The 20,910-nt window shown below is 47.5% G+C and overlaps 1 protein-coding gene across 2 annotated transcripts in view; it reads left to right on the forward strand.

Moving 5' to 3' along the window:
- Nucleotides 1–732: 732 nt before the first annotated feature.
- Nucleotides 733–20,910, forward strand: part of LOC101922575 (vasoactive intestinal polypeptide receptor) — a 116,018-nt gene continuing 95,840 nt past the window's right edge. Inside the window, exon 1 of one of the 2 annotated variants that reach the window (XM_055804923.1) lies at nucleotides 733–873. In XM_055804923.1, coding sequence (XP_055660898.1) covers nucleotides 817–873 — 57 coding nt within the window. In that variant the 5' untranslated portion in view covers nucleotides 733–816. Of the gene's footprint in view, nucleotides 874–17,725; nucleotides 18,046–20,910 lie in introns of those variants that run through there. The other variant, XM_005229533.3, reaches the window with a different exon arrangement.

Consider the following 20,910-nt stretch of genomic DNA (forward strand, 5'->3'; position numbering starts at 1 on the left):
GCGTAAAAAGTGGAAAAAGGGGGAAAGGGGAAAAAAAAGGAAAAAGGGGATAGAAGGGCAAAAAGAAACAGGGAAACAAAGGGGAAAAGGAAGAGGGAGGAAAGGGGGAAACGGAAAAGGAAATATCGGAAAGGAGAGAAAGGGGGGAAGAAAGATGGAGAAGAGAAAAAAAGAGGAAAAGGGAAATAAAGAAGGGAAAGAATGGAAAAGGAGAAAGGAAAAAACGAGCAGGGAGAAAGAGAGAGGAAGGAAAAGGGAAAGAGGGAAAAAGGAGACAGAAAGGGGAAAGAAGGCAAACCAGGAGGACAAGAGAAGAGAAAACCAGAGGAAGAGGCAAAAGAAGGGAAAATCAATAAAGGGTGAAAGAAGAGGGGGCGGAGGAAGGGAGGAGGGAGGACTCGGGTGAGCTCAGCGGGCGGCCGGGGCAGGAGTGGGGCAGGGGCAAGAACCGGGACAGGGGCCGGGGCCGGAGCGCGACCGCCCCGCGCAGCGCAGCCTCCCCGCGCAGCGCAGCCTCCCCGCGCAGCGCAGCCTCCCCGCGCAGCGCAGCCTCCCCGCGCAGCGCAGCCTCCCCGCGCAGCGCAGCCTCCCCGCGGCACCTGAGGCTGGGGGCGGTGCGGCCCCGCCCCGCGCGGGGGGTGGCGGGGGCGGCGGAGCGCGCGGTGCGGAGCCGCCGGTGTCCCCTCCCCTCCCCTCCCCTCCCCTGCCTCCCTTCCCCCCCCGGCTGGCGGGGCGCGCGCAGGCGGGCGGCGGGAGCGGGCGCAGCGCTGGCGGCAGCGGCCGGGGCCGGCGGTGCGGGGTGCCCGCGGGTGCGGCATGGAGAGCGGGGTGCTGGGCGTCGTGCTGCCGCTGCTGGGCTGGCTCCTCTCGGCGGTGAGTGCCGCGCCGGGCCGCGTCCGTGCAGCCGCGGGCAAACTTTGGGACAACTTTGCAAGTGGCGCCGGGTCAGGCAGGTGCGCCCTGGGGGGTCCCGTCCCCCCCTGCCCCGTAACTGGCACACAGCAGCCGCTGCATTTTCCTGTGCGAGGTACGGTTCCTCTTCAGGAGCGAGAGGATCTCTCGATCTGGAGGAATCCGCTGGGTGAGAGGCTGTTCGCGTTTTATTTCAGACTCCTGGTTTTGTTGTCATTCAGGTTTGCAGCCTGGCTTTTCTGATGCTTTGCTTTGGTTGCTCTGTTCAGGAGCTCGGTCGTTTTGTGCAAAGCTCCCCCTGCCCTAAAACAGGGGGTAAGGGGATGAAATTCCCCGGCGGCGGGGCAGGGGGCTGCCGGTGGGACCTGCCTGCCGTCCGGGAGCGAGTGCCCGGGAGAAGTTCCGCAGGCGCCGCTCGCGGGCGCACAGCCGGCGAGGGTGCGCGGCCCCGGCGCGGAGCAGGAGCAGGAGCCGGGAGCACTGGGTGCGTTTGCCGGCTGCTGAGTCCCTGCTGCGTGTCACCGCCACGCTCGCAGGTCCCTGGGTCGGGGCTGTGTCGTCCCCCCGCAGGTGGCTCGTCGCAGCGGGTGCGATTATCGAAGGGGCTGGTTTCTGCTGCCGACCGGCCGTGTGCGCACACGTGGGTGCAGGAGCCGCTTGTCCCCGCACCCTGGGCAGACACGGGGCTCCGACGCTTTTGTTCCTGCAGCTCGTTCCCCTGCAGCGCCCGGTTCCTAGCGGGACCGTTTCTGCTCGGCAGGCTGGGGTGGCGCGGAGATGGGGTGCTGGCCGAGCCTGCCTTCCCTTCTTACTTCGGATCTTCTCCCACACGTGTTTTCTCCCTCTGGAAGGTGAGGTTTCCTCACCAACGTTGTGTTGGGTTGGCACCCACAGGAGCTGAGGTGGTGCCATCGGTACTTGGTTGTAGCTCGCTTCTGTTGGCTCTGCTGGGCTGGTGGCAGCGGTGACAGTGGCGTGCTCCGAGCAGCACCGACCCCCAGTAGAGTCAGACCGACCAAGCCCAGCCTCAGAGAGGGGAAAGTAACCCCCAGTTTTGTCACTGCATCGCTCCTCTCACCTTTCTCCCCCCCCCCCACCCCCCCCCCGCCTTGTCCCTTAAGAAATGAGACACTTATTTCATTTTTTTTCCCTGTCACCATGAGCCACCCAGCCATCTGCATTGCCAAAGACTTTATTTGAGAAAGAACAGGCTGGGAAAATGGATTAAACTATTAAAAAAAATGACCAGGCAATTATTTCCTGGAATTCTACAGACTTTGCTTTAGGGAAGATCCAAAATAGCTCATGTCCAAGGCTGGAGCTGGGGAAATGAGAGGGGGGGCAGCGGTCCCATAAGCTGCTGGGTCTGCTCCAACTCTCACTTCCACTGAAGCCCATGGCAAAAATCCCATTTCTTGAAACACTGTTGGCATTAAGAGGTCCTCTGGGGCCAGATCCTATGGAGAGTTAAGTCCTGTAGCCCACTGAGGTTTGTCATGCAAGTGGTGGCAGGATCGGGCCCTTCTGTTGGTGCTCTTGGTGTCCTTGCCATCGATGCTTGGCTGTCAATAAGCACAAACCCCTGAAGCTCTGGGACAATGGCATGGGCACAGCCTCGGTGCAATCCGGTACTGGTTCCTTTTCAACCCTTTTTATTATCTTGTTTTTTCATACTTTATCTCACTTGCCCTTGGTTTAGTAGAACCGTTGGTTGTTTTCTCATTCTTTTGTTGTGTTAATGTTCCTGGGACCTGGTTCATACTAGTAGGTTAAAGAGATTCACATGCTCCTTATCAGTGCTGATCTGCAAGGTGACTAATGCTGAAGTGCCTCAGTGCTAGAGAAAATCACCTTTGGTTTTGTTTCTCAGTTTAGACCTGGGATTCGGTGCTCATTTTTACAGCGAAAATAATTCAGCAGTTGTAACAACCTGGCTCTGGGACTGCGATGGGTCAGTAGAGTTGTGGGTGGGTTTTTTTTTTTTCCTTCTTATAATTTATTGTGATAATTTTTATTGGTATGTCCTTGGAAAAACTCTGAACAAGAGTGACTGGCAGATTGAGAAGTTCAGTGCTATAAAACTGTTGCAGCCATGTGGTTTCTAATTGCTGTTATAAACTTTCACCTCGGCCTCTCACGATCTACAAATGTGGTAAAAAAGGAAATTGGGCAAATCTCATTTGCTGTAGTTCATCAGACCATGCTCACCAGAGACCTGCCTCCTGCAGCCATCAGCCTTTAACATTCTGAAGTGCTAAAGGTGGGAAGGGAGGGCAAGGTGTAAATCCAGAATAATCCCTGTTAGGTTCTAGTGGGTCAGTTTACCTTTTCAGGGGTGTAACTAAGATAATCTGGCCCAGAGAGCTACATAGTGGGCTATTTTTTGTCCCAGTGTGTGTCTGGTAAATGAGATGTGGCTAATTCAAAGCAGTTGGTGGATTCCGCATGCCTTCAGACTGCAAGCTCATTGAATTAACCAAATCTGGCCAGCTGGTGTAATTTGTGCTTTTCTTCAGAGTTTTATTCTACTTCAGCCATGAAGTAGATGTGTGATGGAAAGGAATAAAAACCTCAGATTTGATCCTTTAGCTTTAGCAGTCCAAGTGTAAATACTGGAAGCAGGGCCATTGTAAAAAAACAGTTAAATTTAAGCTCTTGGGACAACCACTGCAGCTGCATCTGTATCTCTTTCATCCTGTCATTGACTGAGCCTGAGAAGCGAGATAAATGTGTTTAAAACAAAATAATCAATGTTTCTGACAAAAAGGCAAGGTACTCACCAGAATCCTCCAGCTGAATTCCTGCATGCGACACACAGATCCTTTCGCAGTAACAACATGTGTTTAACAAAGGCCTTGCCACAAACCCTCCGTGTGTTACTGAGTGTATGATTTATTAAATTTATACATGCATAAATGCATGACTGACTTTATTTAGGAGAACCAGTTGCCCAACCCTGTATCTGGGTAGCTTTGAGAGTCTCATTGCCTCTTTATAATGCTGGAAGTTTTCAGAGTACATATTTTCAGCAGTACATATATTTTAGAAGCTCTTACTTAGGACATAATGAGGCAAAACAGAAAAATAGGCAAAACCACAGTATCTGAGGCAAGAAAAAAATATTCCATGTGGAATATTTAAGGCTATTTCCAGCAGTGTTTTATTCCAGCCTGCCAGTATGTCAGCAAGGGGACTCACACCATAATTATTGCACCCTCCCCACAGCTGAGAGGTCTGTCTCCAGCAGGAAAAGTCTGGAGAACCAGACAGGAGGGGAACCTTGATGTATTGTAAAAGGAGATGAGTCCACCTGGTTTTTTTTAAAAAGAGGGATAGTTGCCAAATATGCAGCACCAGGAGGTAGATGGGACCATGGACAGAGAAAGCTGCCTGACTCATGAATTTGGGTCTGTATCTGTGTTTCACCCTTTTTACGGTGCTTTAAAAATACTCTGGTTCAAACTCCTTCCTGTTGTTATATCAGCAGCAGTGTGACAGCCAGAGGGCTGCACCAGATGAAAATGCAAAGTAAGGTGTGCTGTGCTTTGTGCTGAGTCCTTCCAGTGCTGGCTTGTGAGGCTGCCGTGACGTTTTGTTCTTGTTTTATTGTTTCACAGTGGTGTGGCTTTGCTGAATGCTATTTGTCTCTTCTCACTTCAGTATCCGGGTGCGGGGGGAGGTCGTGGTAGTTGGTGGATACAAAGCAGAGAGGTGCTGTGCACATTTTGCAAGTGGGAAGCTGGGGCATGAGTAAGTGATGGGATCAGTGTCGTGAAAGAGGGCTTTCAGCCCTCCCGAGGCACCAGCTGCAAGGCTGCCTTGGAAATGGCAAACCTACATTTTCTTTATTTTTCGGGGGGGGGGGGGGGGGGGGGGCAGGGAAGCCTGGTAGGAGTGGGAAGTTACCTGGTATTTGGGCTAGTTTGTAGGCACTAATCTTAGTTGGAGGAGAGGGGGAAGAGGGACAGAAAGGAAGTCTCCCTGTTAAGCATCAAGTGTCCCATTTATTGGCAGTCTGAGGAAGGACACCAGACACTGTGTAGATCAATGAGACCCAAGACGAGATGATAATTTATTTTTTTTCAGTCAGAGCTGAGCACACTTGGAGGAGATTTGTCACACTCTACATGGCATCTGTGGCTCAAATTCAGGAAGGGAGTCAAATTATCTGTGCAGGATAAAAGGTGTTACTCAAGTTTTGATGAGGAGCAGGACTTAGCTTGGTTTTATGAACTCCATAGGTCACATCCTGCCCTCAGACCAAGTCAGCACAAGTGTGACAGTGTCATTTCACTGCTGCAAGTGGGATCTCTGTTGTATCACGCTGGCTCAGTGGAAATGGATATGTGGTTTTCCAGTGCCGGTTGTGTGGTTAAATACAGCCCCATTCTCTGGCCTCAGCCACTTTCTTCCTACTGTATTGGGAAGAAGAGGGAAGTCATTTGTAAGGACCAAAATCTAGGAAATGCAGCCAAGAAAAATCCTCAGTCGTGGGCCAAAACCATAGACAAAATGGGTTGGAGGTGCCTGGAGGCCCCAGAGCAGGAGGGGCTGGAGTTGTGGTCCAACAGGTGGGATGGAGAGCATGGATGGATAAACAGACAGGCAGGTCAGAAGCTCCTGCTCCCTCCGTGAGACTCGCTGAGCCTGCCGTTTGCCCTCCCACCCTGTGCAGCCAGGCAGGGTTTCCTCGGTGAGTGCTGAATGCCTGTGATTTCCCTTCCACGCTCCCAGATGTTTTCCAGAAGTCAAGAGCTCTCACAGCTTCATTTGGGTGGGAACCGAGCCAAGAGGGGAGACGTCTTGGCCTTCGAAAATGAGATCCCAGAGGACTGCAGAGGAAGGAAAATCAGGTCCTTGGTTTTGAGGTGTGAGAGGGGCAGGGCAGGGATGCCAGCCATTAGACTGGCCTCCATCCAGAGCTAACACAGCTCAGCCGTGATGGGGAGGTCCTGTGCATGGCTGGGGAAGGCTGTTCACCAGCTGAGCGGTCTTCTTGCCACCGTTCCCTTTTGGAGCAACCTGCAGCATGCTTGGCTTCATGCCTGACCACCAGGGATTTCTCTGGGGTGGTTCATCTCTCCAGGCACGAGCTTCACCTTTCACATTACAGGACCCATAATGCAGGGGAGGGTTCGTTCATTAGGTCTCAGAAAGTGCTGGGGGGAGGGTTTGAGAAGAAGATGGGCTCCCCAATGCCACCAAGTGCTGGATGCTCTGTGCACCCTTATGCAGCTCTTTTATTTCTTGAATGGGGTGTTGCCAGACTTCTTCAGCACTGGGTTTTTAGAAAACCTAAAGGCTTCTGGAGATGTGAATAAAAGTGCAGTTTCCTTCTGATAAGGATGTTGTTAATGAAGTACCAAGACTTTCTATCCTGAAACTTCAGCTTCGTTAGAAGCATCTACTGGCGATTAGCTTTGCTACAAATCACTTTTAAACTGCTTAACCTCATGCATAAACCCTAATGAGGGAAGAGCTATAATAGCAAGAGCACTTATGTTTAATAATTGCCAATCTGCACAAATATAAATAGCCTACGTGAACACGGCCTGACCCGCTGGGAGCGAGCAGGTAAGGTTAAGAGGCGGAAGCAGGTGTGATTTTTTGTTGCTGTTACAGTCCTTGCCTTAGATACTCTTTCCCCCGCTCATCCATCAGTCATGCGGATGCAGGCAGATGCAGTGCCCTGAAGTCATGCAGCCCTGGTGCGAAGTTAGCGTAGGTGACGACAGAACTCAGTTCAGTAATTTTTAGATGGTTGGTTCATAAAGTGAATTTAGGGACGTTTTTGCGCGCAGGGGTATGTGTTGTGGTTTGCTTACGGCTGGAAAACACACATTAGGGCTGCTTTACTGGTGGTTTATTGTGCCAGATTTTATCTACAGCACTAACTTTTATATATACAGTATTTCTGTGACTTAAAGGCCTATTTTAGCTTGTGAGCTGTACATGAATTTTAGAGACACTGGTGTACTTCACGTTAACAAAGTCACTTTTCCAGGCAACTGAAAGAGTGGATGGTAACAGCCTTAAACTCCTCTATTAATGACATTAGATAGTTAGTGACTGCCCTGGGGGTGAGAAGTCTAACCCTTTCATTTTTTGCACTGCTGGGGAATGGAGACTTACCCTTCCGTCGGTTGGATTTTAAATTCAAACGTTAGAATTGATTTGGGATTATTTTCTAATTCAGAACCAAATCAGGATTATTTTCAGATGCATTTCACTAGTGGGCTGGACAACAGACTTGGCCATGTTGTTTTGATAAAATCTCCTGGATGCCATGCCTCAGCTTCATTGATTTGCTTTGATTTAAAGTTGAGAAGAGACCAAAGGAACTGAGTAGGGAGCCCCCAACTCTGTTTGCTGAGCCACCATCCCTGTCATCCCCTCCTTGTTTTTGCAGCAGGCTCAGGGATGTTCCTAATCCTGATAGTTGCGAAGCTGAGTAGAAGCTCCAAATTTTTTTAATTTTCATCCCTGTGAAACTGCACCTCATCAAGAGGGAAGAAAAAAAAAATCTATTTAAAATCTATTTAAATACGATTCTTGTCTGGAGGGGAAAATATCAATACTTTGTCTTCCTTTGTAAAGCTGAAGTCTATTTGGTACCTTTTTAAAAGATGTTCCTTTGAGGCTCCAACCTTGATTCTGTGTTTAACAGATGTTTCAATTAATACCTGGTGATCTGTAACATCACAACCAATATCTGAGCAGCGAGTGTCTCCAGGGGCCTTATAAATGTCATTGTCTATCACAGCTAATCAGTCTGTGGGCTTCCTTGCAGGTGGCCTTGGGGTGGGATTCACCTGGCAGATCAGGACACCTACGTTTTGGCATTTCTGCATAGGTGTCTACATGTGACCTGCGTGGTCTGAGCTCCTGTTGTGGTCAGCATTGTTGTCAGGTTGGGTTTGGCTGCTCCATCTTGGACACCTCAGGCCATTTTGGAAAATATCCCGTTGTCCCACACCATCCGTTTGTGGAGAGCGAAGCCCCTGCAGCTGCTGTGTTATCTGCCAGCCCCATGTGGATGCTATGAACACAGAAAATAAAGTTATCTGAAATGGCACCACGTGCCTCTGTTATGCATGTTTCTGAACCCTCATTGACTGCAGCAGCAGTTCAGTCCTCAGGTAGACACCTACATTTAGGGATCTTAAGCTGCAAGCTGAATCCCTCCCTGGGTTTCTCTTGTGTTGTGTAAGAGTGAAAAAAAGAAGAAAACCTGCTCACGCTGAGCTTTCCCCTGCAGCCTGCTTTACTCATTACTGAAAAGCAGCTTTTATTTCATCTTTCCTTAGTGGCCAGACTGCTGCAGTTCAAACTTTAAGCAGCAAGTCCCTTTGCAAGGCAAAAAGGAAACAAAATTAAATATGCTCAGCCTGATGCCCACCCCTCCAAAAAAAAAGATCCATAACTCTGTAGATTTGCGCCAAAATGAAAAGCTGCCTCAATGCTGATACAGCACTTTTGTGCACTTAGCTTGGAAACAGCCAGAATCCAAATCCTGCTGGAGATTATACCTCTTCCACCTTTATTTTGCTGTAGCCAAATTCAACTCTTATCTTAAGTGAATGTAATAATTATGTTTTTTATAGCTGCTTTCCCATTACAGATCCCTAGCCGCTTTTCAGGGGAGAGGTGAACCCCTTTAGAAAGTTCATCCCATTCATGGCTATGTGGGATGTATGTCCTTATCTGTTGGTTGTTTTTTTCTTATGTCACCTTTCACAGCCCTCCGGAGTTTGCTGAGAAGAGATTAAACCCCCCTGCCCTACCAGATGTGTCTTCTTGCAGAGGGAGGAGGCGAATGACATCCTTGCCCAAAGGCAGACTGCTCGGCCGTGGAGCTGCAGCAGTGCTAGCTGACGTGGTTGCACATATCCTGCTGCTAAAGCTACTTTATCCTCCTTGCCATCAGTGATTGGGCTCAATCCTGAGCGGTGCCCAGTATTTCTTGGCTGCTTTTTCCCCTGTAATTTAGGGCGAGTAATTTGGAACAATTCAGCAAGGAACGCAAAAGGATGTGGCTGCTTTGTTCCCCTTGCTGAGTCCTGCCGTGTGGTGGGCGCTACACGGAGGGGTGCTGGAGACCCTCTGCCAGCCCTGTGCTGCCTGGGGACCCCTTCGGGACTCCCTTCCTGGGGAGGTCACGGGGTTTTCTTGTTGCCCTGGAGTCATTTCAAAGCAAGATGCAAGTGCAAAAGAGCCAACACTGAAACAAGCCACTTGTTTCCTGCCATGTCTGCATCCATCTGGTTATTTTTCATTTTCATCCTGGCTCTTAAGCATAATTAGGCTTTCCAGCTTTTTTCACAATAGGAACATGTTTTCTTTTTGCTTGACATGCTCAAAGGCAGAGAAAAATGCTGCTGCTGAGACTGTTCCCAACTTCACAGGGCACCGAAAGGAGGCCAGACACTAGGTGAAGGATTACTGACGTGCTCAAGTGTTGACTGCTAGGCTGCTTACATTTTGGGGGGGAATGACATTAAACACAGTTGCAGAGCCGTGTGGGTCTCAGCTATGCCACGCACTTCATTTCAGTGCTGCAGTGATTCCTCTCAAGGAATTTTCCCACCCCTTCTGTTTTGCTCTACTCACCGACTCTTGTTGTAGTTTCCTTTTTGCACAGTTTCTCAGTGCAAAGCTTTATTTCACCTGCTGGTGCTTTGCAGCTGGGACACGGGCTGTGGTTTTGAGTGCAGGGATTCTTGTTCTTTTCTCATGCCCACACAGTTTCTTTTGTAGCACCATTTTAGCAAAATTAAACTTTGTTCCTCTTTGGCCCGTTCTCTGCTCCTTCCCCTGGGAAGTCATACACATTTCAGCAAACAGTATACTGTCAAGGGCTTATTAGCTTCAGACTGGATGTGTACAATGCAGATGAGGCGAGATTTATCAAGAGAAATAAAGGCTTGTATTGGAACAACTGATATATATATATATTTAATAAATAAAAATATATGCTTTCAGGCATAGCAATGCTTCCTGGGGTCTGAAAGAGAAACAAAGCTGAGTAACAATTGCTCTGGGTTTAGCCTGGAGCTGTTTATCAGTGGGACAAGGTGAAAGACAAGTGTGCTGGTCAGAGGGAGCAGCTTATTGCAAACCCATCGCTACCATCGTTCTGTGCTGCAGACCTGCAACGTCTCTCCAAAAGGCAAGCCCGCAAATTAACATTCATGGTTCTGCTGGACGTTTAAAACCTCGAACTCAGTGGAGACATTGATTTTTATGACATGCCAGTTTTCTTCACGTCTCACCACCTGCTAGTTCCTTGCTGTTGCAGAGGTGATAACTCACCCACCCCTGCAGCCCTACAAGGTCTGATGGTCCTACCAGCTCCTCCCTGGCTAAGCGATTTGTCTGCTCTGCAGGTGCTAATTACCTTTTTTTTTCTGTAATTAACAAACCTGACTAAAATCAGAACAGTTATTTCAGACCTATGCATAGACTGAAGTTTCCTGAGTGTGTTTCAAAGAGCTTCAAAAGCTTTTTTTTCTCTCTCTAGCTGTACTAGTCGGTCCAATAAAAAAATTATTATGTTCCATATATCAGCAGTCAGTCACAGCTGTAACAGCACTTAATAAAACTGTGGTGTGAGATGTTCCTCTCAGAGATCCGTCATCTTGGTCCCTTGTTCTGTTGGAGACACTCGGTTGGATGTCTGTCAGTGGCTGAAGTTGTGTTGGAAGTGCGTGATCTATGCTATAATGAAACACCTTGTGAGGAAGAGACTTCTAACATTGGCATGTGTATTTGTGTATTCCACGTTGACTGGTTTTTTTCATTTGGATCTTACAAGCTTGGAGTTGTAAAGCAGGAACAACCTTTCTGTCTCCCTGAGTTCTTTGCCAACATGAGGCTCCTATTGTATTCATAAGGTTATTTACCTTCCACTTCTTAAATTTTCACTGTTTTGCTGTGCTCCTTTGACTGGGAACCTGTTCCTAGAGCCAGACAGCTCTGGTGGTTAAACTGTGTTAGCCAAGCCCTGACGGTTTTGTAGATGGAAAGGAAATTAAAAGTTGGAGGTTGCTGCCTTGGGTCTACTTGACCTGAGCCTCAGAAATGTCTTACGGGCCCAATAAGCATCTGGAAATATTTTTAAACCGAGCTATATAGCTGAAGCTATGGTTGTCTGTTCAAATTTTTTTTGCTACATATCATTGTTAGAGATGCAGATAAAGCCAGGATTTATTGAAGGGCCACCTTCCAGAAATACTAAATTCAGTTGTGGAAGTACGTCTAAGTAAAGGTATGAGTAAAGATTGTGGTTTTCTAAAGGAAAGACACCTAATGTGCTCAACAGCACTGTATTTGCTCAGGAAGAAGAGACGCAGAAGGAAGAGAGTGCAAGTGGCAGCTGCAAGCTGTGATGGAGGCCTTGGGGACTGGCTGAGACCTGTGATCCCAGCATGGTATTTCCCTAGGGATGTGGTGAGGACTAGGATGAGGTACAGGAAAAGTACTGCATGGAAGGGCAGCTGAGAGCAACAGGGAAGAGAGACATGAGGGCGGCAGTTGTGAATGCCATCCGCAAAGGGGTTAGGAACCACAGCCTTTGGGTGGATCCGTTGTGGAACAGCCCTACAGTGGGGTGGGATCTCTTGTGCAGGTTGATCACTGGGTCTGCTGATCCCACTTGGATCACTGCTGTCTAGAAGCATCCCAGACATGTAACAGTCCTAGGGACAGCCCGTGCTGGGAACGCTGAGCAGCCCAGGTGCAGTTGACTCTCCCATACTGCCTTTTTCCAGCATGCGTTTTTTTGTCTTCAACATACTGCTCTAATACAGGATTTCTCCTCCTGTTCCTCTCTGCTGCAAATTTGACAGGATTTGTTATTGCACAACTGAAATCATCATCATCATAAAGCAGCAACTGTGTCTTTGATTCGGGTTTGCTTTCTTCCCCGCTACGGAACTGTCGAGAAGTCAAGTCTCTGTTTCTAGAAGGGGTATTAACATGCTTGGCAGGTTGGTGCCCCTCTGCTTTGTAATTATTTCTTCTCTGCCAGTTCACCACTCAAGCTTCCTGGGTTGTCAGCTCTGGAAACAAGTATTAAATATATATTGCAGCCCTGGGAGGAGAGCCCAACCAGAGTACAATGCACCTAAAAATAAATGCTTATTTCCCTTGCAGAGTAGCCTGGGTAGAAGTATAGGCAAGGAACAGCCTCCACTGGGGTAACCATGCGTAGAAGGAGATGAACAAATAAATTCAGCTACGTTTCAGGCACAGGATGAAGCTGAGAAGCTCTTAGTTCCATTCAAGGTTTTGTAAATGAACTTTCTGCTAGGGATGGTCTCGCAGCTGAATGCCTAAAACACAATCTGGAAATGAGAGAAATATATTTCCTTTACTTGCCCTTTGCCTATTTGCGCTTTTGTCTGCCTACATCATAAAGACTTTGTAGTTATCTCTATAAATCGTGGATTAGCTTTGCAAATCGATGTCATGGGGGTGATGCCGTTACATGTGCTCTCATGGTAACCTCAGGGAATGGAAGCATCTTCCAAAGTAAAAGGCTAGTGCTGGTGCAGGAGTGTTTGGGTGCTGGGTGGGATTGAATTTGGCTGGGCGTAGGCAGGTTTGTAGCAGTGAGCAGAGTGAGGTGTGAGAACGACCTGCCAAAAGCAGCGCTGAGAGCCAGAAAGCCAACTCCTTTTGTGATGGAGGTTGGCCCATTTCTTAAAGGGGTGTGTTGTCTGTCACAGGGACTGCCTCAGGAGGAGCCCTGCTCTATGAAGTGTATGCACCAGGCAGCTATGCAGGGGGAGCGATGGGTGTGATAATGTTCACGATGGCAGCTCGCCCTCCTGCGTAAGGGAACACTGAGCAAGGCAAACCACCTTTCACAGGAGCAAGGTGTTATGCAGTATGGATATACCCATCAATGCAGGAACAGGAGGTTTGCCAGGCTTGGAAACATGTCCATGTTTGATTCTGGTGAGAGTAGGAGATGGAAACAGATCATCTTAGAAAGCTACTGGTTTGTTGAGAGATGGGGAGGATCTCTCTAGGGTTTCATGTTGTCCCCCCAGTATTGCAGCTTGCCAGTTCTCCAGTGGGAAGATGATGCCTCTTTTGGCCATCTTCCCTTTGGTCTCTTTTTTAATAATTTTTTTTTTTTTTAAGGTATGTGTGAGTGTGCTTGGGCAGGAAACCCAAAGCCAACTGGAGGGCTTTGCTCTGCGCGTGGCTTGGATCACTGCTCTCTCCCACCGTTACCCCTTGTTTCAAGGGATCCATCCATGGTGGACTCATGCTGCTAGCCAACTGTGTCATCATTCAGGCTGTCATGGAGATCATGGCCACGAAGGGAAACAAGTGTTTTGTTAGGGAGCAGAGACAGGGAGAGGTTTTCATCAGGATGTCCCTGGCCGTATACTCAGCGTTGAGCCAGGGGCTGCCAGTGCCGGCAGGGTGTTTCGCAGAGCAGATGCCGTCTGTTTCTTGCAAATCTTTTGTTTCAGATGGGAGGGAGAGGAGGATTAATATTTTCGGTTGCTCTTATACAAGCAACAGGGAGTCTCTCCCAGATCCTTCACACCGCACTAAAATAACAACAGCGAATTTAAAAATAGTGTTTCTCTCCAGAAGAGACGCGGTCAGCCATCTCTGACTGCGCACGCACAGAGCTTGCTCGCGAGGGGTGAGCAACTGGGTGAGAGGGAGAGAAATTTTCAATCGATATTATACACTGACAGTGAGGACTGCAATGGGGAAAACATTACACTTCTGCACTGGTCACCCAGTTAGTGGCTGCAGCTGACCTCTGAGTGGGGGATGTGTGGTTACTGTGAATTAATCTTAAGGCCAAGATATAAAGAATGTTAGCTGGTCACTTCACATTAGCCCTTGCTGAACGTTTGTCTTGCAAGTGTATTTTCCGTAACAAAAAAACCCAAACCCCTAACCTTTTACTTGAGAAATATTTTCGTGAAAGTAAGGTCTTTTACTTGTAAAGTTGCGGGGGGTGAGGGAGATATTTATCCTTGGGGATTTTAATTCTTGATTGATGGGAGAGAAAAAATAGAATAGCTATTCCCTTTTTGCTTCTCATCAAGAAACTAGAAAAATTCACAAGTTCTGAGTTATTTTTCTTGACAGAGGGGCGAATAAAGAAAAAAACCCTTGCTTTCTATGGATTGTTTTTAAATGTTCTTTTTTGGGCCAGAAGATGGCCAGAACATGCCACACCTTTAAATGATGGCCCAGCCGTTTCAGGGAAGGAGAGAAATGCCACCGCCCTGATTTGCAGGTTGGAAAGCTGACACACTCAGAGAAAGGACCATGACCTGTATTTTAAATTGTAGATCAGATAGTGGAAGAGTTTCAGTTTTGAAAGCTGTTTGGTCACAACTCTTAGTTTGAAGCATGTTCAGTCTCAGAGCCTGGGGATCTCTAACTCACTTCACCAGCAGCAGATTTAATTGGGGCAGAAAATTTCCAGGCCTGGAAATACCATCTTGGACTAAGCCTAGAGTTTAAAAGTATTTAAGAATCTAAGAAAGTCCTGAGCAATGAGATGGGGGGTTGGTGTCTCCTGTGGAGCATACCAGCGGGTTACCCCCAGGTTGTTTCCTGCAGAAGGGTGGCAGTTCGGTGGTGTGGCTGCAAGCAGCACGTCTGGGCGCCAGGAGGGAGAGGGCAGAAGGCGCTGCCAGGGTAAAACTGCCTTGTCCTCATTACGTGGGAGACCCTTGGACATCACTGTGTCTGTTCTTGGGTTCGCCTGGGAGATGGTTATTTCAGCCTCTGTATTCCAGCACCTTGTGGCTGCAGTGGTCTGACTGGAGCTGAAAATGGAGGAACTTTCCCAGCTGAAGTAGCATCTGATCCCCATTCTGCCTGTAAGGAAAATGCCGCTGAGTTCCTGTGATAGTGCTGTTCCGATGGAAAGTCCCATAGGATCATTGCAAACAGCACGGGTTCAAGACCTCTGTTCTAGCATCTGCCTTAACATCCCTTTCCCCAGCAGGGCCTGGCACTGAAAACAGAAAGATAAAAGCACGCAGGCACTCGGTCACATATTCGTTCAGCCCAAGGAATGTAACTAATAGTTGTGCTTGGGAAAATCCTACCCTGCAGTTACCATCCTCAGCCAGAATAAATCAGCTTAGCCTCACTGATGCTAACATTGCTGTGCCGTGCTGTCTGAGGGTCTGGCTGTGAGGTTAATGCTCGTGAAAATGGTTACGGGAGCAACCCTGGAAGGCTGAAACCCACATGTAGCACCAACAACAGCAGTCGTCCCCGTGGCCCAGAGGCTGTGACACACAAGGTGCTCTTCATGGTGGGTGGGTGGCACATTGTGTGACCCACCCTTGCCCACATCATGACTCGTGAATTTTGTTGGCACCATATGGACAGGCCTCCAGCAAAATACAAAGATGCTGGAAGAAGCCTGGATGATAGTGCTTGGGGGGAAAAAAGAGAACCTTAACCACCGGTGTGGGATGGTGGAGTGTATCTTCCAGGAATGGGTCGGGTGTATGGTTTCAGCCTTTGGCCTGAGGGTGCTTTCGAGACAGTGGGAAACCTTTCAGTTGGCTATGAAGATAAATTAAATCTGAAATTAAATGTATAGAGATTCTTTGCTTCCATAGGGAATTTCCAGTAGTCGGCAAATTAAAACAAGAGTGAGCTCCAGCAGGTTCAGCCAGAGAGAGCATGCTTTTGTATGTACATTCTATAGAGACTCTATATGGTCCTGTATGACTTTTTCTGGTCTGTAAATGGCCTGAGGAGAGCTCATATGGGATGGGCTCCAAAGGGTTACACATGGTTTAGCAGAGTGAGTTTTCTGCCCAGCCTGGCTGGAGAATGGGGAACAGGATGCCAGAGGTTTCCATGTTTCTTTTGTAATCATTTAAGTGTTCTCACTCTGATAAGAAAAGTATGATTTTAATTAAAGAGCCATTCCAGCTGGATTTAATTTTTATGCCACTGAAGTGGCAAATTACTGTGGATATAAAAAGAAAGAGAAAAAAAAAAGGTCTTCTCATTCCAAAGAGTTTTAATCCACAGTGGCTTGGATCCCAGGTCAGGGTGATTTCCCTGCTCCTCGGAAGAAGTGTTGGGATGTTTTCCCACATCTCCTCAGTCGGACCAGTAAGATATCCTTGCTTTGACTTCACGTGTCAAGGAGTTAATTGTGCCATCCCAGGGGCTGCTGCACTGGAGGAGCCCACCTCGACCTTTGTCGCCTTTTAAACAAAGGCTTTTCAGAGCAGAGCTGTACGTTTTGATGTGCTGTGATGCTGCAGAAAGCACTTCCCTCTCTTCTGTCCCCTCTCATATGCTGTATTTAATTATGTGGAGCAAAACTGGGAGATGGTGCTGGGCTAAATCTAGGGAACATTTAGCCGTGGTTGGTAGAAAATAGGTGTACACCCAGGAGAAAATAAAAGATGTTATTCTGTTCACTTACATTGTTTGCTCTTATCTGGTCATGCTGTTTAGCTGTGGCATGGGATGCTGCTGTCACATAACTCTAGTAACTGCTGTCTGATAGCAACTTCTATCACCGAGGATATGACAGACACGTATCTTTCCCAAAGGCTGATGTACAAAAAGCAGCTGGACCAGAAATGCAGCAAGATGATAAACTCCATCCAGACCTCTCAAAAGGTCTTGCAGATTTATTTTTTAAGGTTTTTTAATTACTATTTTTTTCCTCATTTGTTCACTCACAAAAGTCTTTCCAGTCCACATAATCACAATTATAGTCTGGAGGGTCACTATAAATACATGGGTCAGGATCGTTGAGTTTTGTTTTCCTCAAGCACTTTGCAAAGCTGAGCTTTGGGTGTGTAGCGGGGCAGGCGTGCTGGGAGCAGGCAGCAGCGGGTGGCTCCTTGCCCAGGGTGGGAGAGCTGTGGAGGAAGAGCTCTCCCTCCTTGCCTGTGGTCCTCCAAGCATGTAAAGCACATCAGTTACAAGTGACAGTAAACACAGCTATGATTACTGAATTAATAGGCTTTACATTAAAATACATGCCTCGTAATAAGCTACTGAGATTTGGTTTTAGGCTTTGTTGCTTCTTCTCTTTCCTCACCCTGTGCTGCTATTGTTTCTTCTGTGTGATTCCCTTGATCCTGAGCCTGGGAATTTAGGAATGAGATGGAGAGACAAAGCAGTATTTCCATACTTGGAGAAGCTTTCTCGCAGAAATACTCATACCTTGATAAACCTGTGAGGGATGCGCAAGGCACAGCCATATCCCGGTACCAGTTTTGCTGTGATTTAAAAGCATTCCAGCTTTGTGCCATGTCAAAGTGCCATAAAATTCTTATCTACAAATAACAGTCCTCAGTAGTGTGTGCAGAGCTGGGAATGGGATGTTCTGGGCAGGAAGGTAACCCCTGGAGGCAGGAAACCCAGTTAGGGAAAGTTAATAGCAAGAACCAGAACACAGTGAACATAATTTTTCATTGCAGTGGTCAGGGACAGGCTGCTGAGCAGAATATCGTCACGTTTCACTCATCTGGCTGGTAGGCTGTGGAGCTAGGAAGAGCTTCTTAAGGACTCCTGTCCTCAAACATGATGCCTGTTGACAAATGCCTGCACTATCTTGTCTGAAAGATCTTCCCTAGTTGGAGCAACCTCTGCCATGACAGAATGAGCTTGCGCCACTGAGATGTGTTTTCAGCTCTGGCCATAGATGAGCCTCAGGGAAGAGGTTAAACTCTTCACAGGAAGATTAAAGCAACTGGGTTGTGAAATCCCGGCACTGCAGATGTGTTCTGGGTCTGTCTTCCCAGATTAAGACCCAGATGAGTCTGATAAGCCACATACAGCGCAACCCTCCTTTGTACAGATCGGGCATCGAAGATAGCAAGTGGGTTAAAACTCTCCCACGGCACATCTGCGGTCACAGGGATTGCACAATCCATTTGTTTTCATTAGGTGAAGTACATCCAAATAGTTTGTAATTGGCAGATGCAGCCAGAGTTCACTGTGTCCCGGGCTCAGTGCTGCAAGCCTGGGCTCGTAGGGTCCAGCAAACACAGAGCCGATGACATGGACGTTGTTGCTTTGAAGACCAGGAGACAGCAAAGAAAAGTAAGGATGGTGTCTCTTCCCTGGAACAGCGGGACAGCTTCTTTGTTCAAGGTGGGTTTCTTACTCCCATATACTGGAACAGAGGAAGATGTTCAGCAAAGGACAGCTAGACTCCCAGCACCTTTCATCCATTAATAAGAACTGGCTGGTTGCTGGAGCATTGAGGTTTGATTTAGCTGCCCATGGGTAAGGTCTTGCACCGTTTCAGACAGCTTAGGGCTCCCAAGTGCCCGTGCAGTGGGCACAGGTCTCCCATACACCCTTTCTCACACCAGCTAGCCCATGTGCTGTCCCAGCTGTGCTTGAGCATTTCATGTGGGACTGGGTGGCAGACTTCAGACAAATGGAATCTGCCTTGAGCTGCAGTGTCTGTGTCTGGTCGTGTGTGCACAGAGACCAGCTCGATGTCACCAGTCTGCACTGGTGAAATACCAATACCTGCCAGTCACTTTCGGAAACCCCAAAAGCTAAGGAAGCAAAACCAGCAGCAAAAATCATGAAACTATTCTGAAAAGGTTGAATTTCTCATTTATTTGTCTCCTGGTTGACAGATGTTTGGTACCTTTCTTTTCTATGCAATTAAGATGACTAGAAATCTCCTGCTGCTGCTGGTCGGTTGGCTGGGATGCACTAACCATGCCAGGAGAGAGGGAAAATACTGCAAGAGTGCTGATGAAACCTTGGGGACTGGCAGCACCCAGTGGCTCCAGCAGTATCAATGTGGCTTTTCTTTGCCTCTTCTTGCTTCATGACATGTATATTTAGACCTTGATTAGGCTTTTTCTAACAAAACAGTGTTAATCAAACAGGAGTGGCCCTAAAGTGGAGTTTGTCAGGACTTCTGTGCAGCAATTTCTCCTCTTCTTGAAGTTCAGAACATTACTGAAAATCCATTATTTGAATATGTGTTTTTTTCCAAACATACAGCAGCCAGAGTAAGTGGGCTTCCATGATTAGAGGCCAGCAGCTATTTGAGAAAATCCAAGTGGAATGTAACATCTCGATGCCTGGGCCAAGATCTGACATCAGAAACCCAGGAGGCCTGTGCAGTTATAGCTAGATTAAGATTGAGTGGTCTCTGATGGGAAGGGTAGATTATTTTATTTGGCTAATTATTGAAAACAACTAATTTTCACCAGTTACCTCCAGGAAATGGAGTCCAACAATGTGTTTCTGATAAAGCATAACTTGCACTTTGTTGGGCTCTTTTTTCAGGAGCTGAGACGGACAACTCCCTAGCTGTTAATCTAGATAACCTGGAGAGTTATTAATTTGCATAGGTTTGCACTTTGCATCCCGTTGTGCCTTGCTCTGCTATGTTGAATTACCTTGTAGCCAAGTACCTCTGAAGACATTCAGCACCTGAGTTGCCTAAATGTAGGTGCCTAGTGTCTACTGAGATGACCTTATAGTGAGGGCATCCAGGTCTTGCTCCAGAAGGATGCAGAGCTCCTCTAATTGCTTTTATGCTTCCTTTCCACACCCTCCCTTGGTCTTTATCGCCCTTTTAAAATGACTGATGTTGGTGTCACAGCACAAGTCTTCCCAATACCATGTAGGAAAGGAGTGTTATCTTCTTTCTTACTGTTCAGTTCATACAGCAAACAGCTGTGTTCGCCTTTTCTCAGCAGCGCATACCGGGAGTTCATGCTGAATTATTTACCTCTTTCGATCCCCCAATCCTCTGCCACATTACCTCTTTTCCAGAACTCAGGCTGCCATACCGGAGGTCTGCGCTGAATCTGTTCTTTCTTGAGTACAGCTCTCGCATTTGGCTGTGTTCAAATAGCCCTTCTCTGCCAGCTTTTATAAGTGCTCTTAGGTGCAAGTTATCTAGGCCTGCTGATTTTAAATGTTTATCTCTCGTAGATGTTGTTTAACATCTGCCTTTGTTACTAACGGACTGGAAAAAGCTGCTTCATCATCATCAGACACATGCACGTTGCTCCGCTGCTTTCCAAATACAGATCAAGATCACAGGTTCAACTTTCCTCTGCTGGCTTGTACCATCTGTAAGATTTTCATTGTTGTAACGCTTTCATTTAAAAAAAAAAAAAAAGAAAAAACAAACAAAAAACCACCAAAAAACCCCCAATACAACAAAACCCAAAACCAACCAACCCCCCCCCCGCCCCCGCAAATAATAACTTCTAATTAGTCTCTTATTCTTACCAGCAGCAGATTTTTCCTGATGTCTTGAGGTTCCCATGTAGTCCTTCTAAGCTTCATGAAACATCATTTATATTTCTGCATCTGTATTTCTCTTCCATTTAGTACATATTGCTGGGTTTGGGTTTGTTGGTTTACTTATTTATTTTTGCTTCCGATTCCCCCTTTGAATTAATAGTTGAACTGAGATTAGGTTTAACTCAAAGTTAACCATTTGGATTGGGAAATCACACTTGTCTTGGATCATTATCTCTTTGGCTGCCTGGCCTGTCCTTCCAGAAGAACCATGACCTGTCTCACAGCATTGTGTGCAAACAGGGCAACGAGGGACAGGTGGGGCAGGAGGTGCCCCATCATCATGGTGGTACCTGGCCATCAGGAGGGGAGGGTTCTGTGGCAGCATCACAAGAGAAGTGAAGACATTGCAGAAGCATTATTTGGGGGACAATGGGGATATTTCAATGGGGCACCACAAGATGCTGGCGTTGCTTTCTGGAAGATACTGGTCAGAAGCGGGAGGTGGGAAAAAGATAGCATCATCTTAATGGCATCGTTCTGAAAGTATAGGCATACATTCCCTGAAAAGGCAGGAAGGATCGACAGAGAAGAGCACGTTAAGTGCAGCAATTAATTTGCTACAACTGTTTACTCAAAAATCAACTTTTAATAAACATTATAATCAGTGCAGTGAAATTTCCCACAGATCACAGAGAGGATCTGAGAGGGGAACTTCATTCATTTCACGGG

The sequence above is a fragment of the Falco peregrinus genome, chromosome 5 (genome assembly GCF_023634155.1).
Source record: "Falco peregrinus isolate bFalPer1 chromosome 5, bFalPer1.pri, whole genome shotgun sequence".
Taxonomy (NCBI): Eukaryota; Metazoa; Chordata; class Aves; order Falconiformes; family Falconidae; genus Falco; species Falco peregrinus.